General features: G+C 41.4%; 1 protein-coding gene across 3 annotated transcripts in view; it reads right to left on the bottom strand.

Moving 5' to 3' along the window:
• The window catches only part of LDB3 (LIM domain binding 3), a 740,470-nt gene that overhangs the window by 40,131 nt on the left and 678,942 nt on the right, over positions 1-21,397 (bottom strand). For all 3 annotated transcript variants that reach the window (XM_044056591.1, XM_044056595.1, XM_044056593.1), the window contains 2 exons: positions 19,331-19,451; positions 7,488-7,603 (listed from right to left, as the gene is read on the bottom strand). In XM_044056591.1, coding sequence (XP_043912526.1) covers positions 7,488-7,603; positions 19,331-19,451 — 237 coding nt within the window. The remainder of the gene's footprint in view (positions 1-7,487; positions 7,604-19,330; positions 19,452-21,397) is intronic.

The following is a 21,397-nucleotide window of genomic DNA, read 5'->3' as shown; positions in this document are numbered from 1 at the left end:
GTACCTCATAGGGTTTTTTGTTACCTAACTTGCTACTGTGTTGTTTCTTGTGAGTTAATGTCAGCTAGGAAGGGCAAGTGTCAATGTGGAAGGCAGATTCCACACAAAGACACCCACAAGCTTTGCTTATTCTGTTGAGACCCAGAACACAATCATATGTCTTGTGATGTTTGTAAGGATTTCATCCCTAAAACCCTTAGGGGCCATCTCTCTTCCCTTAGGCTGTACTTGGAAAATAAACAACTTAAGCACCTAGCATGGGATATTGACTGGATGTTGGGACCTAAAGAAAAGCTGCTACCCAAGAAGACCAAGAAGCCTCAGCCTAATCCTATGGCTGCTCCCTGTGTTCTGGGCATTCCTGCAGAGGCTGATGAAGGCCAGAGGCTGCATCCACAACTACAGAATTTCTTTTGATGGGTACCTTAGGGGAAGCCATCAAGGAGTCTGTTAGCATGTCCCAGAGGGACTCGCAGGCATCCAAACTGGTCATCGAGGGGAACCATGGCTTACTATTTCCAAAGGCCCACATGGTGTTACTCAGGTATTGGTTCAAGAAGATGTTCTTTTGGATCTCATGGAATGTCATCCAATGTCTGACCCTCCTACTCTTCATCATATGTCGGAGGCCCCTAAGAAGAAAAAACAAAAAAAAAACCATATTTCTTCTGGCCAGCAGGCTATGCCATCTGACCAAACTCTGACTGGCAGGCCTTTACACAAGGCCTCTTTATGGCCTTACGCCAACCTCCAGCTTCTGCACAGGCCCTATCCCCCCCATTCCTGGGAAAAGGCCTGTGGAAGAAGTTTCCTCTGGAGATGAGTCGGTAACTTACTCCTCACAGATTGCTTCTCCTCTGGGGTATGCTTCCCCAGAGGAGGCATCTAATGACACAGATTACCCTAGGGAGGACATTATATTTGGGGAGACCATTGTAAAGTTGAAGGGTTTTTTCAACTGGGACAGCTATCAGGTCTCTGAGACCCAGAAGAGATATTATGACCTCTTGAAATGGAGTCCTGTAACTACCCCCTGCCATTCCCCCTGTCCTGCCTGCTTTTTTGATGCTTTTTCTGCTGCTTCCAAGTCCCTGGACTCCCAACCTCCAGCCCCCTAAATGCCCTGATAGAATCTACAAAGTGCCTGAGAATGCCAAGTTCCTTTTTAAGGCTCTGTTGGCTGACCCCTGTACCATTTCTGTAGCTGCAGATAAAACTTACAAACTGTTACCCTCCACCTCCTTGCTTCCCTCTGATAAGGACAGTCAAATTATGGAGAAGTTGGGTAAAAAAGTTTATATGTCTGCCACTCTGGCTTTCAGAGCCATGAATTACCAAACCCATATGGCTAAATATTCCCTGGCTCTTATGCCAGATGCTATGAAACTCATTTCAGAACTACCAGATACCCCTAACAAGACCAAAATATCTAACATTCTTAAATCCTGCAGCCAGGTTACTAGGCACTCCATAATATGTAGTTATGATGCTGTGGAGGCCTCAGCCAGAGCAACAGCATCAGGGTCTGTCTTAAGGAGGCATTCATGGTATTAGGTTGCACCCTTTGCCAGATGATATTAAAGCCAAGCTCATGGACACACCTTTAGACAACAAGGCCTTATTTGGCTCTGCAGCTGCAGAGCTCTTTAAAGCCCTTCAGGAAAAAGGGAAGGAGCTACAAGATCTTAGGCACATTTTTGTTTCACCTGTTCCTTGCTTCCAGAGGAATTATTCAGCTAGGACTACCTTTGTGAGAAAGGCCTTTAAATATCACACTCCCAAGAGGAAAAAGGATACCAGGAAGCAAGCACCCACTTGATCTTCCCCTTCCACGCATTCTCAAAAGCAGCACTTTCAGGAAAAACCTGGTAGCCTGTGATTACCAGGCTCTAAACTCCTGTATCCCTCTCTCTCTCTTTGCCTATCCCTGCCCCTCCCAGCTTGGAAACAGATAACTCAGGCCTCTTGGGTCCTTACCATTATCGAACAAGGCTATTTCATTGTGTGGGAATCCAGGCCAACCTTCAGAGGTATACCACAATCCCCTTGGGACCAAATGGTTTTCTTTCCCCCCATCCTGCATTCCTTGCTGTTCCAGGGTACCATCCAAGAGGTACCTCCAAATCAAAAGGGAAAAGGGTTCTACTCCAGGATGTTTCTAGTCCCCAGGAAAGAAGGCCCTTTGAGGCCTATCTTAGATTTATCTCATCTAAACACCTTTCTCAAGGTCCCTACCTTTTGCATGCTGACTCTACTTTCTACACTCCTTCCCCCGATTCTCCCTCAGGCATACATGGTGTTATTGGGCATAAAAGATGCCTATCTTCACATTCCTATCCATCCATGCTTCAGGAAATTCCTATGGTTCTCTGTGGATTTTTCTCACTTTCAGTTCTGTGCTTTGCCATTTGGTCTTTCTACGGTCTCCAGAGTATTCACAAAATGTTTGGCCCCAGTCATAGCCTTCTGCAGAATGTAGGGTATTAAAATATTCCCTTACTTGGCCAACCTCCTCATCCAGGCTTCATCCCCAAAGTTGGTGCAGGAGCACTTGGACTACACCATGTCCCTTCTGAGGGGTCTGGAGTTTACCATAAACCTTCATAAATCTACTTTGATACCTTCCCAGGACCATGTCTTCCTGGGTTGCAGAATTTTCACAGTCCAAATGATGCCCTGCTGGACCCTCTTCAGTTTGCTTATTGAGAGAACCGGTCCATGGATGATGCAGTTAATATGGGCCTGCACTATATCTTACATCATCTTGACAACACAGGGACATATACAAGGATTCTGTTTGCGGACTTCAGCTTTGCATTTAATACAATAATTCTGGAACGTCTTCACTTGAAACTCTCCCAGCTTTCCTTTCATGTTTCCACCTGTCAATTGATCACCAATTTTCTAACCAGTAGGAAACAGTAGGTGAAATTGGGGAAATTTACATGTAGCTATCACACAATCAATACAGGTGCCCCACAGGGATGTGTTCTCTCCCCACTGCTATTCTCCCTCTACATAGGTTCATAGGTAGGTACTAGGCTATCGGCCCAAGGGCCTACGTAAGCCTAGCTTATGCCACCCAAGAAAGCTATTTTCCTGTGCCACTGTTGAGCAGAGACACAGAAGTGATCCCCGGAGTGTATTTTCTATTTCCCATCCACTCATCAAGTGCTAATGAAGAACTTTGCTTGACATAGATGGGTAGCCTGTTCCAGAGTATGGGAAGTCTCTGGGACAGGAATCTATCCCTCCAGCATGTTCTGTTTATTGTGGTGACAAGGTTTAGGTCCCAAGAGCGTGTAGCTCAGAGGGATTGGGATTTTTTTAGGTGTAGCATGTCCAACAGCTCTGGGTTTGACATAGCTTTATATGTTAGGCAGAGATCACCTCGGAGTAGGCGATATGCTATGGAGTAAAGCTGGAGTTTTTTGAGGCGGTCAGTGTAGGGCATTTGTTTGAGACCAGTAATCCTCTTTGTGAGGTACTTCTGTGGCCTTTCCAGCTGCTGCAGATGTCTTGTGAGGTACATTCCAAAAGGGGCGTTGTACTCTATAATGGGTCTAATGGTTGTCAAGTAGAGGGGAACAATGACCTTTTTTTTGCTGGATGAGAACCCTTTTATGATGAGGTGTGCCACGTAGAAGGACTTTCTGACTACTGTGGCGATGTGACTACCAAAGGACTACACTAATGACTGCACCTCTAAGGACCCCCCTGTCAAACTTATTAAATATGCAGATGATGCAACTATCATTGGGCTCATCAGGAATGGTGATGAGTCTGCATACAGATAGGAGGTTGAGCAGCTGGCCCTTTGGTGTAGTCAGAATAATCTAGAACTGAACACTCTTAAAACTGTGGAGATGGCAGAGGACTTTAAGAGTGGTAATACAATATTATCCCCCCTCTTTATATTTAATACTGCTGTCAGTTGTAGAATCCTTCAAGTTTTGGGGATCTATAATCTCACGGGTCTTGAAGTGGGAGACCAGTGTAGGGTCCACTATAAAAAAAAGGCACAACAGCAAACTTACTTTCTGCGACAGCTGAGGAAGTTCAACCTCCCACAGGAACTGTTGATTCAATTCTATACAGCAATCATTGAGGCTGTTCTCAGCTCATCCATAAGAGTATGGTTTAGATCTCTGCCTAATCATGACAAAAATAGGTTACATAGAATAGTCAGGTCTGCCGAAAATATCATTAGTGCTAGTTTGCACTCCTTACAGGACCTGTACTTTTCCAGAGTCATGAAAAGGGCATGCAAAATCATCACTGACCCTTCATATCCAGGACACCATCTTTTTGAATAATTACCATTAACCAGGTATTATAGATAATATGCACCAAAACAAGTAGATATAAGAACATTTTTTCCCACAGGCTGTCAAGTTCATAAACTGTTAACTCAGCTTATTAGGCTGGGGCACTCTTTTTCCCAAGCCTCTGAGGATTCTACAGTATAGTTTACATATTGTTAATACTTGTTTCTTTCAGATTTTATTTCAGTATTTCTTGCACTGAGTTACACTTCGCACCTTGTATGTATATGTATATTTACTTGTTTGCCTTGTTCTTAATAGTTGCATTTGTAATTTGTCTTGTTCTTAATAGTTGCAAATATGTTATTTGTCTTGCTCTTGATACTTGTATGTATGTCATTTATGTAATTCATACTTGGAGAGTCACTGAAACTGGAGTCAGATTCCTTGTATGCATGCACACTTGGCTAATAAATGTGATTCTGATTCTGATTAATTCAGAATGTGATGGTAGATTCACCAAGCAGGTTCATTACTCAATCCCACAAATGAATGTTAAACAAGGATGTGTTCCTGGACCTGGTCCATCGATGGGGTACTCCACATGTAGATCTGTTTGCCTCCCCCATGAACTGACAGCTTCCCAAATATTGTACCAGGATTCACTCCCCTGGGACATGGAAGGTGGATGCTCTTTCTTTTCCTCGGAAGGGGATGTTTGTGTATGCATTCCCCTCTTCCCTCTTATTCAGAAAGTTCTGTTGAAAATTCAGAAAGAACCAAAAATCTTGATGGTGACCCCCTTTTGGCCAAGACAGCATTGGTTCTCCCTTCTTCATCACCTAGCCAAGGGCAGTCACAACAAGTTACCCCTCAGTCTGGACCTACTCACACAGGACAAGGGAACTTTAATACACCCTCAAATGTTCACCCTAAGCCTAACACTGTGGGTGATAGGGCTTTGATTCCCTTTAGACACCTTTACACTGAGGACATGCTACAAGTTCTGCAGGAGGCCAGAAATCCCACTACCAGAAAATTCTGTCTATCCAAATTGAACAATTTTTCTGTCTGGTGTCTAAAAAACAACTTACAGCCACTGTCTGTGGAGCTGCCAGTGGTCCAGTCTTACCTGTGTGAACTAATGAAAAGTGTCTTGTTATATTCTTCTAAGGCACATTTATTAGCCATATGCTTGTTTGCCTGTGACTCCTCCTTTGGCATCCAGGTTGGAAGTCAAGTTGTTCCTAAAAGGAGTTCTACACATCAGATCACCAAGAAAACCAATTCCTCCCCATTGGGATCTCAACTTCATGTTGGGAAAGCTTACTGTAGCTCTTTTTGAGCCAGCTAAGGCCTCTTCTCTACAATATTGCACATGGAAAACTGTTCTCCTGGTGGCTATTACCTCAGCAAGAAAGGTTTCTGAACTGCAAACCTTCATGGCATCATCTCCTTTCACAGTTTTCCATCGGGACAGGGTATCCCTACGTACCTTCCCATCCTTCATGCCCAGGGTAGTGAATGAGCTTTCACTGAATCTGGCCATCAATCTCCCTATGTTTTCATCTCCACAATCCTCTAGTTAAAGGATCCTTCACACTTTGGATTTTCACAGACAGCTCAGATACCACTTGGTAAAGACCAAGTCCATCCGTAAGTCTGATAGTCTTTTTATTTCCTATCATCCAAGAGTCCTGGGACATCCTGTTTACAAGCAAACAATTTCCTCCTGGATTTCAAAAGCCATTTCCTTCTGTTACACTACAAATGGGAAGCTTCTTCCTTCTCCAGTTAAGGCACATTCTACTAGTGCTGTGTCTTCTTCTGGGGCCTTCTTTAAAGGTGTGAATACAGCTTCCATTTTGGAGGCAGCTACATTGTCATCTGTTCACACTTTCACCAAACACTACAAATTGGATATTATCTCCAGGTCCAGAGCAGGATTTGCCAGGGCTATTCTACATGGATTTGTGGAATACGTCTCTGCTGTTCCCCCCAATCCCTCTTATGCATGAGCTTTGATATTCTCCCTCCTGGTATGGATACTGCAGCATATGAATAGAAGGACATAGAATAGTTGTGTAAAATCTTACCATAGATGTCCTTCTCTGTTATATGCTGCAGTATAGCCCCCCCCCTGCATTTCACCTTATATTTACCTGACTTCTGGATACTCACTCCACTAGTGGCATTCAGTTCTGAGGTAGGTGTGTGCTTTATACCCGAAATCCATTTATGGACGACATATGCTGTGTGATGCGGGCCATCACACGTACCTTCGCAGTAGCATTTTGTAACTTTGGTATAATGGCTGGACGTACGAGTCAGGTGGAGGCAGACTCCCTCATGTTATGGCTACTGCAGCATATAGAAGAGAATGATATATTTAGTTATGGTAATATTTTACACAACTATTCTTTTTATAGTGTAACAGGTAGTAACACTTTGCCAAAGGTGTCCCAGAATTTAGAAAAAGAATACTATAGATTGTTACCGAAACCATGCAGATGTGTGGAACTAAACAGAAATACTCCCACAGCAGCACTGTGACACTATCCCAGGATGCCTCAAGCTCCTTACCAGCTCATCTTTAATCAAAGTTAATCTGTGGGAGTCAAAGGAAGGAGTAGATACATCTGGCAATCAAGGCTAGGATTCTGGGGCCCAGTTGCATGAGAGAAGAAAGACAAAAACATATTTTGACTAGCTTTAAATTGACCCATCTGGCATTGCCATGCAGAATGTGCAAGTTCTTATGTGTAGCACTTCTGTTTTGGAAGAAATTAAGCCATAAAATATCCTAAAAAAAAAAACAGAATGACAGCAGTGATGCTGCATTCTGTTTTTAAATGGTCAAGCTACATATTCAGTCTTGATGGGTGACTGGCTGTGGCAAGAAAGGTAAGTAAGAGGACGGAATTTTGTGAAACCAATGCAGGACACAGACCAAGAGGTTCAATTTATACACATTGTGTTATGTACATTATGTATAAAATAATGAATGAATGAATGAATGAAGTACTGATGGAAAATACAAAATGGACTCTGCATGTGCTTTTTACCTATAGCCAATATATGCTGCAACATTCTGTTAACCAGTCACAGAAGTACTTATTTAATGTGAAAAAATGACATGCAACATGACATGCTACTTTGTAACAAATGCAATGAACAATCTCAATGATGCTGTCCATTAATGCCATCTTTAAATATACATACTGCACAGATGAAGCAGGTGTCATGCCAGGTATATCCTAGCGCTTCAATGAATTTATCTCCAGCTTCAACAGGGAAATCACAGCCATGGCATTTTGTACTGAACAAGGCAACATAATCTAAAGGCAAAAAAAAACATGAATGATGTATATTTATTTCTGCAGTTTCTCTAAAAAAAACAAAACACAATTTTAAGAAATATAACCAGTGTAGCATGAAAAGCATTCTAAAGTTGTCAGGATGAAAACCATTGCAGAAAAATAGAACAATAGTGAACTGCCATGCTTCAAAATGCATTTCCAATGATGATGCTTTAGCATACATTAACAGTACAATGATAATACTGGAATTACTACTCCTCTTATCTTTCATCATTCATTTCTAGCAGTAGGACCTAAAGATAATAGGTCATAGGTGTATACTAGACTAATGACCACTTGGGCATGAATCCCATGAGTTATTGTGCCTTAGACATTATTCTAAAGGGTATATGTTAGCTAAGGCATGATTTAATGACTGCCCCTGCCCATCAGAGAGATGGCTGTCAGACCAGGGTGAATTTTTGATTTTCCATGCCCTGGTCCAGGTTGCACTTGAATAGGGTTAGGGAAGGGCTCTGCTTCACAAAAATGAGAAGCTTATTCCAGAGAATGTGGATTCTCTGAGATGCATACCTGTCCCACCAAGACCCAAAACAACACAACTTGGCACTGCAGTAGGTAACATGCAGGTAAAAAGTTGCAAGATAGTGTCTCACATAGTATTTGTCTCTTTATTGTGGCTTCTGACTGTATTATGTATTTGTTCAACTGTTTTAACTGATGGATTGCAGTTTATTTTGATGAAAAAGAGGGTTTTGAAAATAAATAAGTCTTTATAAGGATTTTAATGGCCTGTGAAAGAATTCAAAATAGTCTCTCAGAGTGAGATGTAGGAGGTTGTAAGTGTCTTCAAGGGAAGATGGAATGTATTATCCTAGTTAATGAACACTCATTATGACCGCAAAAAGTTCAGTATTGTTTTATAGAAGTGGTAAACTGGTGAAGATATCCAAGAAGGGGGAAAAAGGGCTCACCCAACAACAATTCCTACTGAGGATTTTTGTACTGTAGGATCCATAATATCTAATACAACGATCCAGAATTTAGTGCCTCCCAGAGATATGCACAGTGATGTGTACTGCTACAGCTCAGATATCAATAGAAAAACATGAATGGAAACAAGAGGCTCAGGCATTGGACAAAGGCCACCTGACTTACCTAGTCTGTTGTCTCGCTAGCTTTTGGATTAGTTGCAGCTCCTACTAGTCTGCAAGTTGTTTTTAATTTTTTCCATCCCTAATAATGATAGCGGTGCAATTATCCTGTGCCTTCTGAAATTCTTTTATTGTTTCTGACACTGTCACCTTTTTAGGAAAGCCATTTCACTCAGCCACCACCTTTCTGTGAAATAATACAATAGTAGCTTCCATGAACTGAACATCTTGTAACTTTAAATTGTGTCTACATGGTTTCTTGCATCTTTTTTTAAAGGTGTTACCTAGCAGAACTCTGCTTTGTTAAACTTTTATTGTATCCTCTTTTTTTCCAGACTATAATGGTTAAACACTCCTTGTCGGTCTTTATGTGGCGTCTGGTGTAGACTGAGCATCATTCTTGTTATGCTCATCTATGTCATCTGCATCTGAACAGTCTCGGATGATACTTTACTGATAAGTACACAGGGTGAACAATAACTTCTTTTCTGTTGTGTGTTATGCCTCTTCTTGTGTACGTACTCTATTGATCTGCCAGCCTATTTTGCTGTCTCGCATTCCATATGTTAATCTTGTCTGATGATTAACTGTAAACCTCCTTTCTTGTTGCTTTCATTTCTTGGATTTTTGTTTCCCAAATACATGATTTAGCTTTCATTTTTCCTACCTTGTCTTATTCATTCTTTCAGTCTTGCAGAGGCATTTATCATCCTTTATATGCTGTTCTTTGCATTGATTCTGCTGCACAGTGTTTTCTCTTTTCAGCAAAATGACAAGCTTTTTCTTGGCAGACATTTGCAATCTCACAATGATGATGAAAAGGACTGTCTGCAGTAATGTCCCCTGTGGTACTCAGATTGTCACTACCCCTTCATGTAGGTGGATACCGTTTCTCCATGATCCTCTGTATCCTATTGAGTATCCAGTTTTTTGCCATTGTTACCAGCCTGAGTCCTTACCTAAGTCATTTTTATTTGTCTGTTAGCATATTTTGTAGTACTGTGGCAAATTATTACCAAAATCTAAGTACACTGTGACTGTAGCTGCTTTCTGATTACATATTCTGACTACTCTACTAGATTCCCTGCAACAATATAAATTTACTTTTTTCCCGACATTTGTAATAAGACCTGTCACATATTTCATGGACTATGCAGATTATGAATTCTGTATTAGCTTTGTCTCACTTCCATTTTTGAATTTAAGATGCCTTGCATTTAATGCCCTTCTGGTTTCTAGATATACTAGAATTCTTTCCTTCAGTAGTGATTAAATTATCTTAAATACATCTAAAGTCAAAGTACCGGATTTACAGATGTTCTTCATGTTTCACTGTTGCAGTCATCACACTTGGGTTATCGGCCTGCAGGTAGCCCTCAGTTGGCCCGAATACCAGAGTCTTGAGATTTCTGTATCGGATGCCGTCGCCTCTTCCAAGACGTCAGGTCGTCAGGGGTTTAAAACATGCAGAAGATGCCATTACATCAGCTTTTCTTGCTGTGTGGGAGCCCAAAGTAGAAACAGTTCACAAGTGCAGGTCAGCCGCTACCTAAAATTTTCATTTTTCGAGTTTCAAACCTGAAGTCTTCTAAAGTTAAGTACCCCATTGGGGATCCTTCTTTCTTGCTCTAACTGATGTCAGAAATTAACAATTGTCTTGCCTGTGGAAAGCAAATACCTCACAGAGATTTTCATTCTTACTGCGTCACCTGTTTAGGCCCAGACCATGACGTTCCTTGCTGCCAGTTTTGTGCCTTGTTTAACACCCGAACTATTCATTGAGGGGCCATCTTTGTTACTAAATTCTTTCACTCTTGTTCTCCGTATTCTGAAATGGCTTTGATAAGCCATCCGACTACTGATCTTCCAAAAAAAATGTAAGGATAAAGACAGAGATAGACCTCATAGGTCCAAAACTGCCAACAATGTTTCCATTAAGCTAGTCGCCACTCTGCCAGTACTCAGTGAGGCGCTTTCGTAGCCCCTGATACCCGCTTCTACAGATTAGCAGGCCTCTGCTGAGACCCATTCAGATTCCAGTATGCCACGAGATGCTTCTTCGACTATGGAACCTGTGGATGTCTCTACCTTGGATGGGTCCAGAGCCGCTGTGCAGGCACTGGCTTCTGAGGTTGTTTTCCATCCTTCCAGTGTTCATATTAAACCATCAACTTAGTTTTTGACTAAAACTACAGAGTTTCTCAGGCTCAGAGTTTGCATTACTCCTAGAAAACCGATGAACAAAGCACATACTCAAGCTCCCATGCCACAAAAACAAATGCTTAGACTGGCTGAAGACCTTATTACTTTAATTAGGGGAAGCCAGCCTTCCCCAGCTAAGAGGTAAATAATTGATTTACCTTCTGATTCTACAGACCATGAGTCCGATGACTTTAATCCCTCTGATTACCAGGACATACCCTTATCCACCTATGAGGATTCAGATGCAGAGGATTCCATTCCCTCTGCCTCCCCTCCAGAGGAGTTTTCTTTTGGTGAAACCTTGCATACCTTAAGAGAGCATTTCCGCTGGGAATGCCAGGACTATCCTCAGTCTAAAAAGTGACTCAGAGAATACATTTTTAGACTTGCCTCAGCACAGGCCTCTAGCTATACCCCTTGTCCTGGATATTGTAGATGATGTCTTCATGGAATCCAGTCTTACTCCTGATACTTTACCACCAGTTCCTAGAAAACCTGACAGGTACTACAGAGTACCTGACTCTCACAAATTTCTCTTTAAGAATCCCACTGCGGATCCAGAGACCATTTCCCAGGGACCTAAAGGCATTAAGGCTACTACAACCAAAAACTCTACCCCTTCAGACAGGGATTCTAGAGCTTTAGACAGATGGAGTAAGAAGGTTTATTCCTCTGCAATTCTTGCCATCAGGGCTGTGAATTGCCAGTATCACATGTTGAAGTACCAGCAACATATTATGGAACTAATTGAACAAAAAATGTTGTTGCTTCCAGATTGTGCAGAAAATAAAGATTTACAAGAGTTAATGCATTCTGCAAACCAAGTTAGTAAACATACTTTGCAGTGTGGTTTTCATGCCTTAGAAGCATCTTGCAGGGCTGTGGTCACTGGGTCTGTACTGAGAAGGCATGCTTGGCTAAAGGAACAAATCTTGCCAGACCATGTCAAAGCAAAATTACTAGATGCTCCATTAAACCAGGAATGTTTGTTTGGCACAAAAGCAGAAGTTGTTCTTAAAAAGATGGAGGAAAAAGCTAAATCTATGCAAACTGTTAAAGATTTCTTACAGGTGCAGCCACCTATATTCAGTAGGCACTGGCCTTCTAAAAACTGGTCCTTTCCAGTCCCTCCCAGGCCTTCTCAGTCCAAACCCAGGGGCAACAGACCACCAAGACTACAGTCTCAGGGTATGCAGAAATCTAGACAATGGAGTGCTCCCACCTCAAAAACAGGGAGTGGTAAGCCACTCCCTTATGGAAAAAGTTCACAATGACTTTTCAATCATCCTTCCCAGCCATGCCCAAGTACTTGCACCCCTAGGAGGAAAATTCACCCTTCATGCAAAAAATGGATGTCCATTACCCAGGACCGATGGGTTCTAAATGTTGTATCCCAGTGATACAGATTCTATTTCCACTCACTGCCAACCTGAAATGGGTTGCCAGATCTTCCTCCAAACCAGTGGGCAGAGGCTCAAAAGCAGGTACTTTCTCTTCTCAATATCAGAGCTATTCAACCTGTTCCAATAGAGCAAAGGGAACAGGGTTTCTACTCCAGACTGTTCCTGGTGCCTAGAAAAGAGAGCTCTTGGTACTTTATCCTGTATCTGTCAATTCTCAACACCTTCCTGGTGGTCCCAACATTCAAAATGCTTACACTGCAACAGCTTCTTCCTATGCTAGCCAAGGATGCCTGGTTAGCCACCCTAGACTTAAAAGAAGCTTATCTGCACATCCCCATAAGCGTGTCTTGCAGGAAATATCTATGTTTCAGGGCAGGCTCTATGCACTATCAGTTCTCTGCACTTCCCTTTGGCTTATCTACTGTGCCCAGGGTATTCACAAAATGCATGGCTCCAGCCATTACATACTGCAGGCAGAGAAATATTCAAATGTACCCATATTTGGATGATTGCCTGATTCAGGTGGACAGTCAGAAATTGCTACTTCAGCACCTGGCATTTGTAAAGAGACTCCTAACTTCTCTGGGGTACACCATCAATGAAAAGAAATCACAACTGGTGCCCAGTCAAAAAATTGTATTCCTGGGAGCAAGCTTGAACACAACTTCCCAGATGGCATTCCTCCCTCTGGAAAAACAGGTCTATTTGACAAACTGCCTCAAACAAATGGCCACCAAAACCCAGCTATCTGCAAGAAAAATACTGCAAGCCCTAGGTTTCATGGCCTCGTGTATTCTGCTAATTCCATATGCAAGACTGCATATGAGGAAACTTCAGTGGTACTTAAAAAGTCTCTGGTGTCAACATTCTCAGGACCTAGAAACAGTGATTCCTATCATTCCTTGTCTAAGGAGAGAGTTCATTTGGTGGGCAGAGGCATGCAACCACAACAAGGGACTTCCTTTCACTTAACCCCTTGCTGCCCAAACCCTGACAACAGATGCATCAGACTATGCACGGGGGGTTCACATGGCAGGCAAATGCATCCAAGGCAAATGGAGCCCAGGACAATTTCCCCTGCATATCAATCAAAAAGAAATGTTAGCTGTACAGAATGCTCTGACAGCTTTCAAATATCTTATCCTTCCAGGACAGCTCCTGATAAAGACAGACAACACCACAGTTATGTGGTACATAAACAAGCAGGGGGGAACTCATTCCTACCCATGCTGCAGGTCAGCCATGTCCCTGTGGAACACAGCCTTGAGCAACCAAGTGCACCTGCAAGCTCAATTCCTGCCAGGCAAACAAAATTCACAGTCAGATGACAAGCAGAAATCTACTGGACCCATACGAGTGGAAAATGAAACCCAACTCATTCAAACTTCTAACCCAGAGGTGGGGGACACCAGAGGTGGACCTCTTTTCCTCCCCCCAAAACCATCAATCGAGCAAAATTTGCACCATAAATCCTCACAGCAAAGCATGGAAAGTGGATGTCCTATCCTTTACATGGGAAAACCTCTCAATTTATGCCTTTCCCCCTCTGCCACTTCTCTCAAAAGTACTGCTCAAGATGAAATAGGACAGACCAAGGAAATCCTTATTGCCCCAGACTGGCCACATGACACGCCAGCACTGGTACCCACTCCTACGCAGTCTGACAGCAGTGCCACCCTGACACCTACATCAGACCCCCTCCCTGCTGTCCCAGCAGGAGGGACAGATTTTGCATCCACAGCTGCAAACTCTAAACCTTGCAGCCTGTCTTATCCCCTGAATACACCACCAGCAGCCCTCAGCAAACAGGTGCTGGACGTCATTCTTGAGGCCAGAAGGCCTAGTACTAGGAAATCCTATTCTGAAAAGTGGAAAAGATTTTGTTCTTGGAGCCAGTTTCAAGGAAAGGACACAGCCGTGCCCACCTTACCTCAAATCCTAGATTACTTAGCAGAGCTGCAACACAGAGGCCTATCCTTCTCATCCATTAAGATTCATGCCTCTGCCATCTCAGCTCATTATAATACTGAGCCACCTCTCTTTTCTCACCCTCTCATCAAACAGTTCCTGAGAGGAGCTGATAATTTAAGGCCTCCTAGGAGAGCTCCCACCCCAGCCTGGGACCTTAACTTTGTACTGGAGAAGCTCACACTCCCCCCTTTTGAACCTGCTGCTGCAGACTTAAAATTCCTCTCTTGGAAAACAGCCTTACTTCTAGCCATCACTTCAACAAGAAGAGTTTCTGAGTTACAGGCACTAATGGCTGTGGAACCCTTTATTATTTTCCATGCTGACAGGGTTTCCCCATTTACGCCCAAGGTGGTATCCAGTGTGGCTTTAAACCAATCCATCCATTTGCCAACCTTTTCCCCTAATCCTCAGAATAAAGGGGAAAGGCTCCTGCACTCCTTGGATGTGCACAGACAGCTCAGGTTCTACCTTGACAGGACTAAACCTTTAAGAAAATCTGACCAGCTGCTAGTCAGCTTTGCTACGGGGCAGAGGGAAAGGCTATTTCAAAGAAAACCATTTCCAAATGGATAGCACACTGCATCCATTTCTGCTACAAACACCATGGAAAACCTAACCCACAGGGGATCAGAACTCATTCCACTAGGGCTACCTCAACCTCTACAGCATTTCTGAGGGGAGTCCCTACCAGGGACATCCTGGAAGCTGCAACCTGGAGTTCTGTACACACCTTCACCAAGTATTACCACTTACCTATCTTTTCTATATCCAGAGCTGGATTTGACACAGCAGTCTTACAAGGCCTGCTAGCCAGCCCTAACACTTCTTCACTGCCTCAGCTTTGGGAATCAACCCAAGTGTGATGACTGCAACAGTGAAACACGAAGAACATAGTACAGTTGTGTACACTTACCATAAATGTAGATGTTCGAGTGTATTCACTGTTGCAGTCCTGGTTTCCCTCCCTCCCACCTTCTGGCTTTCTCTATACTTTCTACCCATCCTCTTTTTGGCCATATTTTATGGCAGGGGTATTTACTTTTTACTGGAGATGTTCCACGCCATTTAATAGCTTCCTAGTTTGGAGGCTCCTGACATTTGGGACAAGAAAAACTGATGAAATGGCATCGGCTGCATGTTTTATACCCCTGATGACCTGATGTCATGGAAGAGGCGACAGCATCCGACACAGAAATCCCAAGACTCTGGTATCCAGGCCGACTGAAGGCTACCTGCAGGCAGATAACCTAAGTGTGATGACTGCAACAGTGAATACACTCGAACATCTACATTTATGGTATTTGTACACAACTGTACTTTTTCAAACTCTGTTTTATCTTCACATCTGTGAAGCTGTTTCAGTCTTTAGGAATGATACCCTGCACCAGTGATTACATTCATAGTTTTATCCTAGGCTAATGATCATCAGGGTCTTTACAACCCTAACCAATCCAGTTTTGTCCCAGAGAACCTTAAGACACCTATATGTTGGGGTATTTTAGTAAAGGGGTAGCTAAGGGTTATGTGGGGAGGTATGTTAATTGGGGATTAATTTACTTACTGTCGCTCTCTGTCTATCAGAGACATGGGGCCAGAGCAGAGGTGAATTTACAATTTGCCATCCAATGATCAAGGCTTTTTTTTTTTTTTTTGACTAAGGTCAGGGATGAACTCTGTTTCACATAGATAGGGAGCTTATTCCACAGCCCAGGGATCCTTTCAGATAGATATTGGTTTTGCCAGCATGTTCTGTTTATATTGCAGAAAAAGTTCAACTCTTTTGATCTAGTGTCTCTGGTGCAGTTTCTTTTGTGGGTGTGCAAGACATCCATCAGAGTTGGATCTGAGCAAGCCTTATATGCTAGGCATATAAGGTCTTTCAATAACCTGTAGGAGACTGAGTACAGAGATTCATACTGTGGATTCTCCTGGTGAGGAACCTTTGCCATTTCGCAATGTATGAATTTTATAGTACCTTTATATATGCATATATCCTATTTATCTGTATGTGTATGTGTGTGTGTGTGTATGCGTGTGTGTGTGTGTGTGTGTGTGTGTGTGTGTGTGTATGCGTGTGTGAAGTCTGTTACAGAAACTTATTGGTGAACTACTATCTTTAATGCTAGTACAAAGTTTCTTCCTTGGTCGGGGCACTTAAGTCCCTTCTGTTGCTATTTTTAATTTTAATGTTTTGTAAGACATGACATGCCATAGATTTGCAATAAATTATATTTTGTAGACATAACATTTCAAATAGAATCAGGCCGTGATTCTGAGAGGAACATAGACCAGATTCAGGTGATTTTGAATGACTAAGCCATTCTGATAATGCTCTCAAGTGTCCACTATTTTGTTGACAAAAAAAACTCTGTTCTGAATGCTGGAGTCCTCACTGAAGGACTCTTAAAGGCTGGATATGATGTAATGCAAAATGCTTGCACTGTTTTGAGTCAGTGACATGCAAACTAAGAATATTAATAAAACTCTAAACTTGTACTGACTCTGAAAGGGTGACAATAAATGCGTGTGGAATAGATTTTAAAGTTTGATGAGAATATTGCTGCTAAGATGCACTTGTACGTGAGTAATGAGCGAACTCAGATAATAAAGGTGTTTCTGGAGATGTAGTGGTATTCAGGATTATGAAAATGGAGTCAAGAATTTATCTGACAGCAGTGGAACTGTCTGTAGGAGACCTAGGATAATGAAGCAAAATATTTTCTTTATACATACAAAATCTACTGATGTAGCAGTCTAATTGAGTGGTTAGTGTAAAAGGCAGTATAGCACCTTTATCAAGGGCTAGCTGGGCATCTCAGATGAACTATATCAGGAAGATTAAATCCTAAGTAATGACCAAAAAGCTATGGCAAACTGAACATGTGGGTATGTTTTAATCCATTGGATTAAGAAGAGCACTCAGTATATTTTTTTATATCAGTTTTCAGACCTAACAAAGGGAATATTAAAGGCCTCGGTGGTCATAATACAGTACAGTACAGGTAGGTGTCTTGTACAGCAAGGAACCAGTGCAAACGTCCTTGCACAATCCAGTGTGCTTTTCTCATGTATGAGTTGTAGAAAGTATGCTTTTCTAAAGTGTAATGCCAAACTCATATTCCTTCATTTACTGTAATTTTGTGTAACAGTATATAAATAGTATCTGCCTCATCCTGAATAAAATTTAAATAATCCTCTCAATAGATCTAACACAGTAAATCCTTAATAACACTGGGCGTCCTGTTATTTATGGTTGTATCCTGTAAATTTACATCAAATACCATGGCTGTAATCTGGATTATCCTGGATTTATCACACTGTACTTTACAGTGTACTATTTGATAGAAGTTTGTTACCACATAACTGTACCCTTATCTCACCCTAAATTATATAATGATGAGCTGTACTCTGTTTCCTTATAGTGGGAACGGACTTTAAGGTATGTTAATTGATCTTATTCTATCTTGCCATTTGTGTCTTTCTTTGCCATAGGACATTTTTCTCCTGGTTTCCCTTTAAAAGTACCACTTGGTTCAGTTTAAAAAATAAACCTAAATGGACATCATGTTAACTACACTTTCTGTTTAATGTTTTGATACTAGTCAAAAGAAAATGGATAATGATCAATGCAGCATATGGCTGTATAACAGAATAATTCTCAGATGGTGACTTCATTTTGTGAGCCGTAATGTAAGTCACATATCAGTTTACGACCTGGAACTTAAATGCTCTGGCACTTCCTGTGTTATATACTGTCTTGACTCTAAATTTCAGTTTTGAATATCCATAGTTGTCATCTAGTCTTGAACAAACGAATATTAGCGAGGCTAAGGTTATGCTTTTTGCCACTCTTGCTGTGATCTCAAAAGTCAAAACTGGATGGGCCATCAAATCACCATCCGGTGTTAAACCAATAACCATACAAACCTTTATATGTTTTATGCTTTTGGACACTCCACAGTCCTTTAATACCCACAGTGATCATGTCCAGAACAAAGTCTGTACCATGTACCCAGGGTTGTCACTGTGTAACTGTATCGTTTACTAGAAAAGTCTAGCTAACCATTTTAAAGGCACCTTTTTACCAGTTTTTACATATGGCTCTTCTTACCTAAACACACTAACAAAGCTCTACTTCAATACAGATTTATACTACAGGCAATAAAGACAAAATATTTATCTGACTAGTCCTAAAAGTGGCAAATAATTTTCCAGTCAACCACTAGAATATGTTAATTCTTGTCATCCTTATGTACAGCGTTTCTAATTTAGACATCCGCTCCTGGCTCTTATCTTCTTATCTGTACAACTGACTTCTAGATCTCTCTACTCAAGCAGGCAGTATGGCACTCCATGAAAAGTATAGTCTCATACCTCTAGCCATAATGTATTCCTTTTCACATCTCCAAGTTGGACCATCATCCCTCATAAAATCTGTACTGTTCCTGCTCTTTCTGGATTTAGAAGGGAACTTGCACATTGTGTCTCAAATCCCCAGTTATACCTACTACTGTGGAATAACATAAACTAGCCCTAACAGTTATCTGCTGTAACTTCTTAACTCCTTTTAGCAAATACTATGAGGTGTCAGTTAATGCATTCGTCCCATTCCCATCTGAACTCCCTTTAATGGCAATCATTCTGCCCATACTTGCCCTTGCCTTTATTTCCTTTTTCATTTGCTTATAGTTTTCTAATTAACTAGAACTACTTTGCATTTTATTTCATCTTTTTGCTGTATTTGATTGTGGGGATATAATGTACTGCTGTACCTTCAATATTTGCTTATCTGCCCTTATTGTGTAATCAAGGCTGCAGCTGAAAAATGGGTCCTTGTTGTCCATTTCACTCACTTGGTCAAAATGAATAAATAAATGATTGAATAAATAAATAAATACATGCATACATTTCCATTATAACTGGGTCAGAAGTAGTGACCCTTGTCTGTTAAAAGCTTTTGTACTTCTTCACAGACTCTGATAGTGTATTGAAATTTGCATCAGTTGGCCACCTACCTTTCTCACAGTAGGGCTCTCCATCCTCCATATGGAAGAGGCTATTGCCAAATGGTTTGTGACAGGCAGCACAAACGAAACAGGTGGTATGCCAGGTTTGCCTTAGAGCATGCATCACTTCCTGTAAAACAAGATGTATAATTGTTTTATCTAATGAACAGTCACACAATAAAAATGGCAACTCAGTACATAAAACTATTACAAGAAATTGAAATCTGAAAGAAGAGTATGAAAAACAAAACATACTAATTAGGTATTCTAAACATATTAACACAGCTGTCTTGTACATGTGTGCATGCATAATTTGCAAGAGTGAGACATGGAACAGTTGCAAAAGAAGGATTATGAATGAAAAAAGCAAAAACATTAGAATATGCATGTAAAGCACTGCACAAGCTGAAATTTATCAGAAATACAAATATTGAAAAATAAACAGCAATAAAGTTAGAAAACAGGTGAAAATTTTACGTCACTGTACCCCACACCAAAGAAGATGATCAAAACTGTTGACATTATAGAGGAGCTTGCTTCGCTGTCTCTGCTTTGGACTGTTTAAGTCTTACCCAAGGCTGTATACTAAATAGTTTGAGTAGGAGTATTTCCTGCCATATCTCCCAGTGAAAGCTTCTACACAGCATTAAGTGATCAGGTTTAAGTAAAAGACTATGCAGTGCTCATATCAGGACTGTTAGCTTTAACCCCTTTCGTATAAAGACGGGTTGATCATGGAGCCTTTATTGATCTCTTTTGCCACATCTGTCACTACAAATCACAAAGGAGAAGAACAAAACACAGATCTGACAAATGCATTTTGTCTCAGTATGAAAGTGTTTGTATACTTCGCATAATGTACAAAAATTAAAATTTCATCTGATTCTGTACTGCTTGTTTGGCTGGTACACATAAGTGTACTCTTATGGTGAAGGAATCAAACTGAGGGTACTACATTTTAGCGGAAATGCACAGCATCAATGCAGTGTATACAGAAGCTAGATGCACAGCATCGATGTAGTGTATAAGGAAGCTAGATGCTCACCATTAATGCAGTGTATAAGGAAGCTAGACGCACCCCATAAATACAGTGTATAAGGAAGCTAGACACACACCATCAGTGCAGTGTATAAGGAAGCTAGATGCACACCATCATTGCAGTGTATAAGGAGGCTAGATGCACAATATCAATGCAATGTATAAGGAAGCTAGATGCACAGCATCGATGTAGTATTTAAGGAAGATAGACATACACCATCAATGCAGTGTATAAGGAAGCTAGATGCACACCATCAATGTGGTGTATAAGGAAGCTAAACGCACACCATCAATGCAGTGTATAAGGAAACTAGACACACACCATCAATGCAGTGTATAAGGAAGCTAGACACACACCATCAATGCTGTGTATAAGGAAGATAAACGCACACCATCAATGCAATGTATAAGGAAACTAGATGCACATCATCAATGCAGTGTATAAGGAAACTAGATGCACACCATTAATGCAGTGTATAAGGAAACTAGACACACACCATCAATGCAGTGTATAAGGAAGCTAGACACACACCATCAATGCTGTGTATAAGGAAGATAAACGCACACCATCAATGCAATGTATAAGGAAACTAGATGCACATCATCAATGCAGTGTATAAGGAAACTAGATGCACACCATTAATGCAGTGTATAAGGAAACTAGACGCACATCATCAATGCATTGTATAAGGAAGCTAGACGCACACCATCAATGCAGTGTCTAAGGAAGCTAAATGCACACCATCAATGCAGTGTATAAGGAAACTAGATACACATCACCAATGCAGTGTATAAGGAAGCTAGACACACACCATCAATGCTGTGTATAAGGAAGATAAACGCACACCATCAATGCAATGTATAAGGAAACTAGATGCACATCATCAATGCAGTGTATAAGGAAACTAGATGCACATCATCAATGCAGTGTATAAGGAAACTAGATGCACACCATTAATGCAGTGTATAAGGAAGCTAGACGCACACCATCAATACAGTGTATAAGGAAGCTAGACACACACCATCAATGTGGTGTAT

This window comes from Protopterus annectens, chromosome 14.part0 (genome assembly GCF_019279795.1).
Source record: "Protopterus annectens isolate FY-2018-M chromosome 14.part0, PAN1.0, whole genome shotgun sequence".
Taxonomy (NCBI): domain Eukaryota; kingdom Metazoa; phylum Chordata; order Ceratodontiformes; family Protopteridae; genus Protopterus; species Protopterus annectens.
The sequence above is the reverse complement of the archived record's forward strand: the minus strand, read 5'-3'. Positions and strand labels throughout refer to the sequence as shown.